Raw genomic sequence first — 13228 nt, forward strand, 5'->3', positions numbered from 1 at the left:
CTTTTAGGTGGGATCACATGGTATTTGTCTTTCACCAACTGGCTTATTTCACTTAGCATAATGTTCTCCAGTTCCATCCATGTTGTCGTAAAAGGTAAGAGTTTTCCTTCCTTCCTACCTTTCTTTCTTTTTTTAAAAAGGCAGATTGATTTTACTTATTTTTTATGTCAAGATCCATTATAAAATATTAGAAATTTAAATCAATTATAAAGTCTCAGCAATGAAAACATGACAACAGTACAGAAATAATCAAGTAAATCAATGAAATAAAATGAGCATTCTAGAAACAAACATATATATCTGTGTAACAATGTAATATATGATTCAATTGATATTTCAAATCAATGGGGAAAATAAGGCTTATTCAACATATATTGTGTATGGACCATTATTACTTGAAATAAAACAAATATAGAGCTCTAATTCACATATTATACAAAAAAATATTCAGGTGAGTTAAAAATCAGTATGTAGAATTTAAGGAGTTTTAGGAGGAAATACAAAATAATATTTTTCTCATGCTGAAGTAAATTATTCACACCCAGAAGTTGTAAAGGAAAATATTGGCAATTATGACTATATTAAGCATTTAAGACTATACAGTAATATACATGTAAAAAAGATAAAAGACAAGTAATAGAATGGGAAAGTATTTACAACACATCTAAAAAAGGGTTAATAGGGTTTATTTTAGGGCAAAAATTCTACAAACATTTAATTAAAAAAAGGAATAAAGAATACCAAAAAGTCATTTAAAGCTTTCTAAAAATAATAGAAATAGGCAAGAAATATACAAAAACAGGTTTAGCTTCATCAAATAATAAAGGAACAATTAAGACATCATTGTCACAGTTAGATTAATACACATTAAAAATATTGGTAATATCAAGTATTGGCAACTCTGAAAGGAACTGGGTATTCATAGACTCTTTTTCTTCATCTTCTTAAAGCAGTCCCTTTAGCATATCTTGCAATGCTGGTTTGGTGGAGGTGTATTCTTTTAGCCTTCTTTTGTCTGCGAAACTCCTTATTTCACCTTTCATTTGAATCGAGAGCCTTTCTGGGTAGAGCAGTCTTGGTTGCAGGCCTTTGCTTTCATGACTTGGAATATTTCTTGCCATTCCCTTCTGGCTTGCAGGGTTTCTGCTGAGATGTCAGATGCTAGCCGTATCCGGGCTCCCTTATATGTTGCTACCTCTTTCTCCCTTGCTTGTTTTAGGAATATCTGTTTGTCTTTGATATTTGCCATTTTTAATGGTGATGTGTCTTGGAGTGGGCCTCATTAGGTTCCTCTTGAATGGGACCCTCTGTGCTTCCTGGACTTGAGAGACTTTTTCTCTCCTCCAATGAGGGAAGTTTTCCATCATGACTTTTTCAAACAGGTTCTCTATCCCTTCCTCATCCTCTTCTCCTTCTGGTATCCCTATTATATGAATATTATTACATTTCAGGTTGTCCTGCATTTCCCTCAATGCCTCTTCATTCTTTTTGAGTATTTTTTTTCATTTTCTTGCTCTTTCTGGGAGCTTTTTTCTACCTTATCCTCAAGCTTGCTGATTTGATCCTCTACTTCATCTACTGAGCTTTTGATCCTTCTACTGTGTTCTTCAATTTGGAAATTGTATTCTTCATTTCCTCTTGTCTCTTAATGATAGTTTCTATGTCCTTTGTCACGCTGATATAGTTTGCAATAAGTTCTTTGTAGTTTCCCTGTAGTTTTTTTGATTTTTCTCTCAGCTCACTGAGCTCATTGAGCTTCCTTTTAACTGTTGTTTTGAACTCAATATCTGATAGTTTACTTTTCTCTCTTCCATTTATTTCTCTTTGTGGGGATTCTTCCTTTCCCTTCGATTAAGGGGGAGGGATGTTTCTTTGTCTTCCCATTATTTGTGAGACTCTTCTTTTTTGCTTCTGCTTCTTAAATTGATCTGTCTTGATTTCCTGACTTTGTGGTATGAACTTCTATGATAGGAGACTGCTGTTTTTTGTTTTTTTTTTCCTGGATCTGCCTCTGATGATGTCAGATGTTGACCCTGCCTGATCTTAGCAGTCTGTTCAAGACTTCCAGTAATCTATTGTCTGTGGCGGTGTCCTTCAACTGTTAATCTAGTCACTTTGTACTCAGGAGGCCAGCTTAGACATCACAGGGTGGGGCAGAGTCCGTCTTGGGGGCAGGGTTACTGGGTCTTCTCATGCTGCTGCCACTCAGGGCAGTGGTCTATTGTTGCTGCTTTTTTGGGGGAGGAATCAGCACCGGGATCCTTCCAGGCACTTTGTGTTCTTTCTCCAAAGCCTCTGTCCCCAGTCTCTCCTCAAGTGTCTCTAGACCACTACTCACCCCCTTTAACCAAGGATTTACTATTTGTGACTGCCACTCTGTACTCAGTAGTCAGGCTTTAGCACTACCGGGCCAGGCCTGAATCCCTCCTGTTGGCGGGGCTTTGTGTCCTCTCACATTGTTGCTGCTCGGGAGGGATCTGCCTGAGCAAGATGGCTGCTGCCGTATGGGGGAGGAGTCAGCACCGGGATCCCTCCAGCCATTCCCTCAGTTCTCTCCCCATAGCCTCGGTCCCCAGTCTCTCCTCTGACGTCTCTAGCCCACTCTGCCCCCCCGCTTTGCTGGAGGTCAGGGTAAGTGTCTGCATATAAAAAATTATGTGTTGGCCCTTTAAACGGATTTTTGTGTCTCTACCTTCCTGTCTCTGGTAGAGAGCAACTCTGCCACTTTTTGCAAGTGGCTGTTATCTGTGTACTTTTTGGACTCCGGTGCTGTAGGCTTGAGATCCTTGTTTATGATTTAGACCCCACTCTTCTCAAGGGGATACAACTGGCCATTTCAATATCCTTCTGGTGCTGCCACCTGTGGGCGCCCCACCCACCTTCTCGAGTCTCCATCGCACTCCTTACCAGTTAGGTTGTGCTAAAGCTGATTCTTTTTCCTGTCCGAGGTTATAAGACTCCTCTCTCACTGTTTGTTCCAGGTGATTTCTCCACAATTTAGTTGTAATTCCAGGTTGGTCCTGGGAGGATGTCAGTGTGACTTCCATTCACTCCTTTGCCATCTTCAGTCTATCTATATTTATCAAAATCTTAAAACATGTACACACACCCACAACACACACACACACACACACACACACACACACACACACACACATTCCCCAAACCAAAAAAAAAATCACATGAACAAAGCAACAAAGTGAGAAATGGAAGACCTTGGTTGTATTACTGCCTAGCTTTCTGACCTTGGGCAAGTTGTTTAATCTCTTTGGAATTCAGTTTCTTTATCATAATATAAAGGGATTGGCCTAGGCATACCTAAGACTCTTTCTAGCTCTAAAATTTAATGAATTTTCAGGGGAAAAAGATGTCTGCTTAACTACCTGTAAAAGTCGATAAGCTAGAGTGAAGGCTAACCCATGTCTGCAATAACGCTGACTCCAGGAAGAAGGTATCAGGTACTGGGTATAGGCAGAATCAGGGCTACCAGTATGCTGTTCAGGCTGTGTCCTATACAAGGACACCATATCTCAGATGGTACTATTCACATTGTAGATATACACTAACTTATATGAGAGGGATGTAGGTGTGGGCAAAGAGATTCTGGTCTTCCAGCTTACTTCTGAAATGAGGCATCAGGGGTACCTTCTCATACCTACATTTATACCAGCACACCAGACCATACACCTACATAGTCACTGGTAAATATATGTGCACCTGGCTATGTGTTATCTTAACTATGCCTCATGGGTTCCCTGAGGTCACTCCTTTCTCTTGCCTAATATTCTTGGAGACACAATTCCATCTTCTCAACCCCACCTCTATAGCCTGACTCTGAACCTGAGAAAAAGACCTCACCTGACAGGCAAGGTTTGGGGGTATGCAGAGTATTCATGTTGCTAGTGGAATGTGTTCCCTGGTGTCTGGAAGATATGTGAGTAAATAAGAGTGTGGTATATGCATGTATGTTTACAACTGCAGTTGCTACCCAACATCACAGGGCTACCACAAAGTATAACATAACTATTTTTTTTACTTGAGGGAAAACACCCTTTTCTAATTGGCCCAAAGGTACCAAAGTGGCTAGGAGTGACCATGGGTTGAGTAATTTAGTTGTAAAGGTTCTGGAAAGGCTTTATTGTCCACTGGCATATCCCACACATTGTCTGGGTTTGTGAATTCCCAGTTATTTATTCTTTCAGCTTAAGATTTGACCCCTCTAAAACCTTAGAAGGCTAAAACTTCAAGCTCACATCAGGCCCTCATGTCTTGTCTGATTAAATAAGTATGGGGTGGAACCTCACAATTAGCCTTTCTAACCAGTTCCCAAATTACCATAATGCAGCTGGACCAGGGCCACACTTGAAGAATTGCTTGGCACAAGACCAGGAAGGCTGCCTTTGGTGCTTTGACTATTTTGCTGCTGCCATGCACTGATCCTGGGCTACCTTTCTGAACTCTGGGCACCGAGCCTGGCTGGCACAGTTTTGTTCAGCCTCTGAGGGCCTCTGAGAGCCATTCCCTAGTTAAAGTGTTTTGAGTTCCTTGACTAGAAGATGCCCTCTAACACAAAGTGTGGGTGAGTAACTCAGATGCCTGCAGCTCATTGTTAGCATTTGTCTCTGATAGGTCTCCAGATGCAGTACCATAGCTGGATATATTCCTTAATAAGAGAATGGTTACACTCTCTATTCGTGGAATTTGCACAGACCTCTCCGCTTTATTATCTCTACTTAATGACTATTTGGTACAGCCTAAAATGGAATCTCCAGGCTATAGGTAATAGAGGTGAAAGCATTTTGAAGAGTAGAGAGTGCTGTGCAAAAATGTAAGGCATTATTATTATTATTATTATTGGAAAAAGGAATCTATATTTGCATTGCTTTTCGAAAATTTGGGTTGGACAGAAACTAAATAGGGTTTGATGACTGATGAATCCTTGGAACTATGTATTTCGAAGAAAATTATCTATCAGGTCCCAGTGTTAAAATGAATACAATAAAACAATTGTTGTTTTTGACTTGAGAGAAACCTTAGAAATTTCTGTTTTGTACTTAACAAGTCAGAAATATAGTTCTGAAACAGTTTAGGTTACCCATATTATTATGGTAATACATCCAAATAAAAAAAGTCCCTTCCCCTCTAAAAATAAATAAATAAAATCTTTAAATAGAGGAGAATACATATAAAGGATCTGGTACATTTCTTGACATACAGCTTCTTTGTAAAATAATAGCTATTATAATTGTTATTAAATACATATCCCATAATCATTCAAAATCCCCATTTGCCAAACCTAGAAAAGTTATCTGGTAATTTCTATTGCTTTTTAAATATTTAAAAAATATTTTATTTATTTATTTTTAGAGAGAGGGGAAGGGAGAAAGGAAGAGAGGGAGAAAAACATCAATGTGTGGTTGCCTCTCATGTGCCCCTAACTGGGGACCTGGCCCACAACCCAGGCCTGTGCCCTCACTGGGAGTTGAACTGATGACCCTTTGGTTTGCAGGCTGGCTCTCAATCCACTGAGCCACACCAGCCAGGGCTGGTAATTTCTATTTACATAAGAAAAATGGTGATTTTCCCAATCCCACCAATTACGTTAAAAGAATCCTTGTATGGTTTATTTAAGGAAGCAGTCTGCACATAAGGCAGATATGATGGTGATTCCTCCCAAATAATTTAAAATCTTGGCTCCCTCTTGAATTTTGAGTACATAAAAGATACTTGAAACCTTTTAAGATTTCATGTGAGATATAGAACTAACAAATTATTGAGAGAAAGGACACGTTCAACTATCAAATTTTGATGGTAACTAGCTGGGGAGATATTATGGCAGAGGTGAAGTACATGCCTACCCAGTAAATGTTTCAGATGACCATCTGGCTAATGCAGGTGCTCCAAACATTCTCTGTTTCCTGGGGTTGTCTAGAATATGAGCAGGACATGACTGCCTGAAGGTATCTACCTGTTTCCTGTATAGAATTTTCTCCATTGGTCATAGCTGAGGACATAACACTATAAAGATCCAGGGAAAATTTAAGCTAAAAATTTTTCCATGCTAGGGCTGCTAAGGTAAAACTAGATGCTGTAACAAAAAGACTCCCAAATATTTAATGTTTCAAACACAGCAGACATTTAATTTTCATACCAAAATGTTATAAGGGAGGTTTTATTAGTTGGCTGATGACTCTTTTCCAATATAGTGATTCATGGGCCCAGAATATGACCATCTTATGATTCTGCTATCTTCTAGGACATTTTCATCATCTGAATTCATTTATAGAAGTAGGAGAATAACATGGAAGGTATATATTCACTTCTTAAAAGCCTTGGGCTAGACATAGCACTTATCACTTCCTTTCACATTCCATTGCTAAGAATTCAGTCATATGGCTACAGTTAGCTCCAAGGAAGGCTGGAAAATGTGGACTACTTGTTTTCCCAGTAAGAAAAGTAAGTGTGTTTGTATTGAACTGCTACCATTCTCTGATATAACCACTTTGTATTGTGTCTTACATTGGAGGTTCAGAGCTCAATTGTTTTTGCTGCTTGGTCCATAAGAGCTGCTACAATGAAACCTTAGAAAAAGCTGCCCACTTTGTTATGTGTGGGCTGAATTTCCATGTCTGCAATAGCTGGTTTAGTCTGGACTATGATTTTATTTTGTTTATTTCTGCCTCTCTAGTGTGAAGTCCTGTGTCTTGGACATTGGGGGCACGCATTAAATGCTTCTCACATTAGTGAAAAAATTAATAGTTGCAAAGGGAAAATGTAGCCAAAATTCTAGATGTTTATTCTGAAACAAATTTTGTAGGCAATCTATTCTACCTTTTAATTTATTAACCTTTTTCTTAGTCCTCCTGGGTCACTCAGCTCTACCCCACAGAGTCCCCAAAGAATCAGAAAGAAGGCCACAGCTCCAGCATTAGCTTACAATATTCTAAGAGATATCTCTCTCTGAAATTTCCCTTTTTGACCATTGCATTCTTTTTCTATCATTGTCTGTGATGTGGTGATTTATAGTAAGAAATATATATTTGGTCTTTGTCCCCATTTCTGGTACACAGCTCCTGAAACCCTTGAAATTTCCGAAGTGATGAGAATGACAACAGTGCCTTTTCTTACATTAATGAGGTGACTCTAGGAAAGCACCGAAGGATGAGAGCTGGTTGCCAGGGGAAGTTGGAACTTTTAGTTCCGCCACCCTGACCTTTGGGGAGAAGAGATGGGCCGGAGGTTGAATCAGTCATCAATGGCTGATGATTTAATCAATCATGCCTGTTGAACTCGATAAAAAATCACAAAGACAACAGGGTTTGGAGAACTTCCAGGTTGGTAAACAAATGGAGATTTGGACAGAATGGTTTGCAGAGGTTATGGGAGCTCCTTTGCCCTTTCTCCATAACTTGCATTGTGTATCTCTTTTGTATGGCTGTTCCTGAAGTATATCCTTTTATAATAAACCAGGAATCTGGTAAGTAAAATGTTTCTGGGAGTTCTATGAGCTGCTCAAGCAAATTAATCAAACCTAAAGAGGGGTTAATTAAAACTCCAATCTACAGCTGGTCAGTAGGAAGCCCAGGTGACCTGGAATTATGACTGGGGTCTCAAGTGGAATGGAGCAATCTTGTAGGACTGAGCCCTTATTATGTGGGATAGTACCAGAAACAAGCTGAATTGTTGGACACCCAAGAAATTCTCTGGTGTCAGAGAATTTCTTGTTTGTGTTGGAAACTACCACCACCCCCGACCTGCACAATGTGTAATTCGTGACTAGAATCCTTAGCACCATAAAAAGATAGCACAAACTTAGGGGCTTAAAACAGCACTGATTTATTATCTCACAGTAAACTAGTTCAGAAGGATAAATAGGTTCACCTGAGTCCACTTAAGCATTATGCAAGTGTGAAGTCAAGGTGTCTGTTGTGCTGGGCTCTTATTTGGCATTTCTGGAGGAAAACCATTCTAGGCTCATTCTAGTTGTCAGCTGAATTTAGTTCCATGCAGTTGTGGGACTGAGATCCCCATTTCCTTGATGGCTGTCAGATGAGAGCCATTTCCAGCTTCTAGAGGCTATCCACATTCTTCAGTTTGCAGCATCCTTCCTTAGTCTTCAAGCCAACAATAAAGCATTGAGTCCTCACACTTTGAAATCTCCAAATTCATCTTGTTCCTCCTCTTCTGATTTAAAGGGCTCATGGGATTCGATTAGGCTGATGCTTATACTCTCCCTTGTGCCACATAACACAATCACAGGAGTAGTAACACTAGGGTTTGGCCATCATTGGGCCAAAATTCTACTTACCACAACTAGAAATCATAAGAAAGGCTAAGAGAAGTGTATGTGTCCTAAATTCTGGTCTCCAGTTGAAACAGGACAGCTGTGACTCTCTGCTCTCCCTCTGTTTCCAGATGAAGGACATGCGGCACAAGAATATTAACCCTTTCTTGGGCTTCTTCTATGATTCTAGGATGTTTGCCATTGTGACAGAATTCTGTTCCCAAAGGAGTCTAGAAGACATACTGAAGAATGAGGATATGAAACTAGACTGGATGTTTAAATCATCACCCCTGCTGGATCTCATCAAGGTTAATGGAAAGACTGAGGAAATCATGGATTTTCCTTGTACATTAGAACTTAAATGTTTTTGGATGTTTTGTTTTCCTTGGATCATTGTGATAATCTCACTCCTCCGCCTTACTTCCCGGGGTCAGCCCCCCACCCCTTCTCACAGTCTCTGTCCATATCTGTCATAAGGTACTAATATAGAAAGATTTTACTTACCCTTCCCAGTCCCCCAGTTTGAAGGCCGGATTTGTTTCTATTTCCTGTTGGCATTGAGCTCTCTTTACTTTCAGCTATCCTTTCTTCCATCCACTTCTCTGCTTTCTGGATGTGGGAAAGTGCTCATTAACAGATTTTTTTGGTACTCCTTAGTCCCATCTCCTGTCTTTCACATTCTAAAAGGTGGTTCAGTTAAGAACTAGGTGATGGGTTTTTGCATACCATAGGTGTAGATATGGAACTCAGCAAGACTAGAAAGCCAGAAGACCGTTGGGTCTATCAGGCAGCATATCCATTTTCTGAGGCAAGGACTATTGACAGCAAAGGGGATTCATGAATAAGCCTATGGATGTGCTTCTCAGGGAGTCTATGAACTCCCTGGAATAATATGCAAGCTGTGTCTGTGTGCATTTTTATGAGGATTATCTGGATAATCAATGACTTCTTGAGCATCTTGCCTGTTGGTCATAGTCTTGACGTTTATATTATGGCCTAACCTTTTTTCAAGATAGCTTCATAGACATTATCTCGTTCCAATTCTCCATAAAATAAGTGATTAGCCTCCTTTTATAGAGGCTCAGAGAAGCTAAATGAGGTATACTTTGTCATATAGTGTCTGCCACACATAGTAGGTGCTCAATAAGTATTTATCAGCCAACTATTAAGTGTCAGAGAAGATAATAGAATCGAAATCTCCTGATTCTTATTTTAATACTCTTTCCACTTACCTTGTAAACAAGGTCCTGTGACTTAAGGGAGAAATCTATAAATGACAGTGCTTTCAGGCCCAGGGTGAGTGAAACCCAAGCTTCAGACAACCTGGGGAAAAATCTTATGCACTGCAGAATGTTAGAAAATACTGCAGACTTTTTGAAGGCGCAAGATATAAAGCATACAAATACAAAAGGGGTGTCAGGCTACAAAATAGAGCCAGAAATTTGAAAAGGCTTGGCATAAACAGTTCTGAAATGATTATGCAAGAATATAGATGTATTTAAATATGAATGATTAAATCCATCTGATAGAGTCCTGGTAGATCATATTTGAATGTCATATAAAGTTGCCAAGCAAGTTGCAGAGATCAGTAGTATTCAGTTTTCTTCTTTTTATTTTTTTTTTGTATATTTTATTGATTGTGCTATTATTAGTTGTCCCAATTTTTCCCCCTTTGCCTCCCTCTACCTGATACTCTGCTTTCCTCCAGCAATCCGTCCCCTTAGTTCATGTCTATGGGTCATGCATATAAATTTTTTGGCTTCTCCATTTCCTATACTATTCTTAACATCTCCCTGTCTATTTGTACCTACCAATTATGTTTCTTAATCCCTGAAATGTCCCCCCTCCCTATTCTTCCCCTTCCCCCTCCCAGCTGATAACCCTCCAAAGAATCTCCATGTCTATGATTCTGTTCCTGTTCTGGTTTCTTGCTTAGTTTGTTTTTGTTTTTTAGATTCAGTTGTTGATAGTTGTGAGTTTGTTGTCATTTTATAAATTTTTTAAAGATTTTTATTTATTTACTTTTAAAGAGAGGGTAAGGGAAGGAGAAAGAGAGGGAGAGGAACATCAGTGTGTGGTTGCCTCTTGTACGCCCCCAACTAGGAACCTGGCCTGCAACCCAAGCATGTTCCCTGACTGGGGATCAAACTGGCGACCCTTTGGTTCGCAGGCTGGCACTCAATCCACTGAGCCACACCAGCCAGAGCAGGCTGTACCAATTTCTATTCTTGCCAGTAGTGGTTGAGAATTAGACTAGATCTTTGAGGGAGAATCAGAATCTTCAAATTCTTGGCAATTGTATATTTATGAGACCATCCTGTGTTTGAAATGTCAGTAAATCTTCCAATAACACACAATTCTCTATACACTTAAGATACGACTCTTCATCAAAGCATAAAATTTTAGAGCTAAAAGGGACCTGGAAATGATTCTTGTCAATGTTTTGCTTGCCTGGATATAAGGAAAAAAAGGGGCTGAATTCTGGATCATAATATCTCATGCCATTAACAATCTCAGAAAATGGCTCTAAAAGCACAAAATAGTTACATAAGTTACTAGATAAATCCTGTTTGCATCATCTTCGGGGCATGGAATACTTACACCACAGCGAGCTTGCTCATGGGAGGCTGAAATTTTGGAACTGTGTGGTAGATGGGCATTTTGTATTAAAAGTGACAGATTATGGCTTTTATGACATCTTGGAAATGTTAAGACTCTCCCAAGAGGAACCTTCTGCTAAAGGCAAGCAATCTATTTTACCCTTCTGATGCATACAAGGTAACTCCAAAGTTTAAATAAGAATATGCACTGAATTAAAGCCTCAGGCTGATTCAGCTCCCCACTTTTGTTGAAAATCCACCCTCATTTCCAAGCTAAAGGAGTTGAATGAAATCTGCAGGCTATAATCTTAGCACAGCCTAACCTTCCTAACAAAGTCTATGAAATAATGTTTAGTTCCTGCTGTGGCAGGATTAGGCTGAATTGTTTAGAGACCTCAGGGGTCCCTAAAAGAACTTACTGAGAACACAGTAGGTGCTCAATAAATGCTTGTCATATTGAATGGAAGGTAATTTGGTAGCTGGACCCTGTCAAAGCACATTCTGGAATGGGATGTCTCTAACACCTACCCTCACTGTCTCTGTGGGAGAGAAAGGAGCAAGTAGGGGGTCCCCAGCAAGCAAATGCTCTATGGGTTGTATGGGATGACTTCAGACAGAACTATGGCATTCTAGTAAATAAGTAGGCATGCCAGTAATGTCCATTTTCTGTTTTTGTCTTCTGTTTTAGAGTACTAGTGACAGGGCCAAACAGTGTCTGTAGGAATCATCACAGATCAAATGGGAGAAATCTGCGATGAGGAGTGGGAATGGATGAGTCAGAACTAGGAGGAAATGAACTGATGGAAGAGAGGGGAAAGAAAAAGAGTAAGAAGGAGAAACAATGAATAGGGTAAAATACACATAGGAAACTTAAGCATTAAACATTTTAACCAGTATCACAAGGGCAAAGAAGAGGAGACACACACACACACACACACACACACACACACACACACACCCACCCATACCAGAAAAAATACAACCCAAGAAGACAGAGGAGAGACAAAATTACAACATATACTCATATTCTTTGGCATTATAAGTTTTAAAACTGTTGACTTTACCACATAGAAAAAAATGAGGAATGAAAGATAGAGGGACACATGCACAGATGGAGACAGACAGTCCAGTCATCAGTGGTATCATTTTTGTGCTTTACAAAACTTGTGGGATACTAAACTTTAGGGAGTCATCTAGTCCAACTCTGTCACTTAACAGATAAGATAACTGAGGCTCAATAATTTTCCAAATCATGCAGCTTCTTAGCAGCATTTCTAGGAATTCAATTCTGGTCTTCTGAAGACTAGTCTACAAAACCAGCTAAATTAAAAGTTTCTTCTTTCTGTGTCCATCCACACTTTGGAGGACTTGACAGTCCTGGAAACCACAATAAAAATCATGTAATTCATTCTCTCTTTCCCTCTCTCTCTCTCTATCTCTAACTAACTCTGTCTCTCTATCTCTATCTCTGTGTCTGTCTCTGTCTATCTCATCTCTCTCTCTCGACCTGCTTATTGAAGACTTTGTCCTATGGTTATTATTTGGCTGGTTGCAATTTGAAAATTTGGAGTAGTTTCCAGGTATTAGTGCTACAAAAGAAAAAACTCAATGCTCAGCTTGCCAGAGCTCCATTTAATTCGCATGTTGACAACTTCCAAACTGAATAATGTCAGGTCTCAGAGTGAGAAAAGGATAGCTGCAGACTCTGTGTGTGTGTGTGTGTGTGTGTGTGTGTGTGAGTGAGTGTGTGTGTGTGTGTGTGTGTATGGTCTCTATCTTTTTCTGTGCCTCTCACTCTTAATGTTTTGTTTCACTGTCCAAATTGCAATGGCAGTGTGGATGCTCAATCCATTCTTCACACAGTGCAGCTAGGAGTTTTCTAAACTGCAAATCTGATCACATTACAGCTGTGCCAAAATTCACTGAATGGCTTCCCATTGCTCTTAGGATAAAGTTCAGATTCTTTTACATGACTTATGAGCCCTGCATGGTCTGGGCCTTACACACCTCTCTTTATCTCTATGCTCCAGCAGTGAACTCCTTCTAGTTGTTTATTTGCACCAGGCACTCTTTTATTTTCAGATCTTTGCACATGCCATGCCCATTGCTTGGGACAGTCTTCCATTCCCACTTTGTTATAGACTCATCTGATTCTGGCTAAGTTCTACTCTTTCTTTAGGCCTCAACATAGATACCACTTATTCAAGAGGCTTTCCAAGACATCTTATGCCGGGCTAAGTTCTCTTCATGATCTTTTAGGGCTTTGGTCTTTGTTGGTATTATGTGTTTAATTAGCTGTTTTCTTTCCTTATTTAAACTAAAAACTCTGTGAAGGCGAAAAACA

General features: G+C 39.6%; 1 protein-coding gene across 1 annotated transcript in view; it reads left to right on the forward strand.

Moving 5' to 3' along the window:
• The window catches only part of GUCY2F (guanylate cyclase 2F, retinal), a 135014-nt gene that overhangs the window by 56072 nt on the left and 65714 nt on the right, over nucleotides 1-13228 (forward strand). Inside the window, 2 exon segments of the mRNA XM_054580399.1 lie at nucleotides 8416-8591; nucleotides 10869-11026. Of these exon segments, the coding sequence (XP_054436374.1) occupies nucleotides 8416-8591; nucleotides 10869-11026 (334 nt within the window).

Source organism: Pteronotus mesoamericanus, unplaced genomic scaffold (assembly GCF_021234165.1).
Source record: "Pteronotus mesoamericanus isolate MK-2021 breed Mesoamerican mustached bat unplaced genomic scaffold, CSHL_Meso_final contig_58, whole genome shotgun sequence".
NCBI lineage: Eukaryota > Metazoa > Chordata > Mammalia > Chiroptera > Mormoopidae > Pteronotus > Pteronotus mesoamericanus.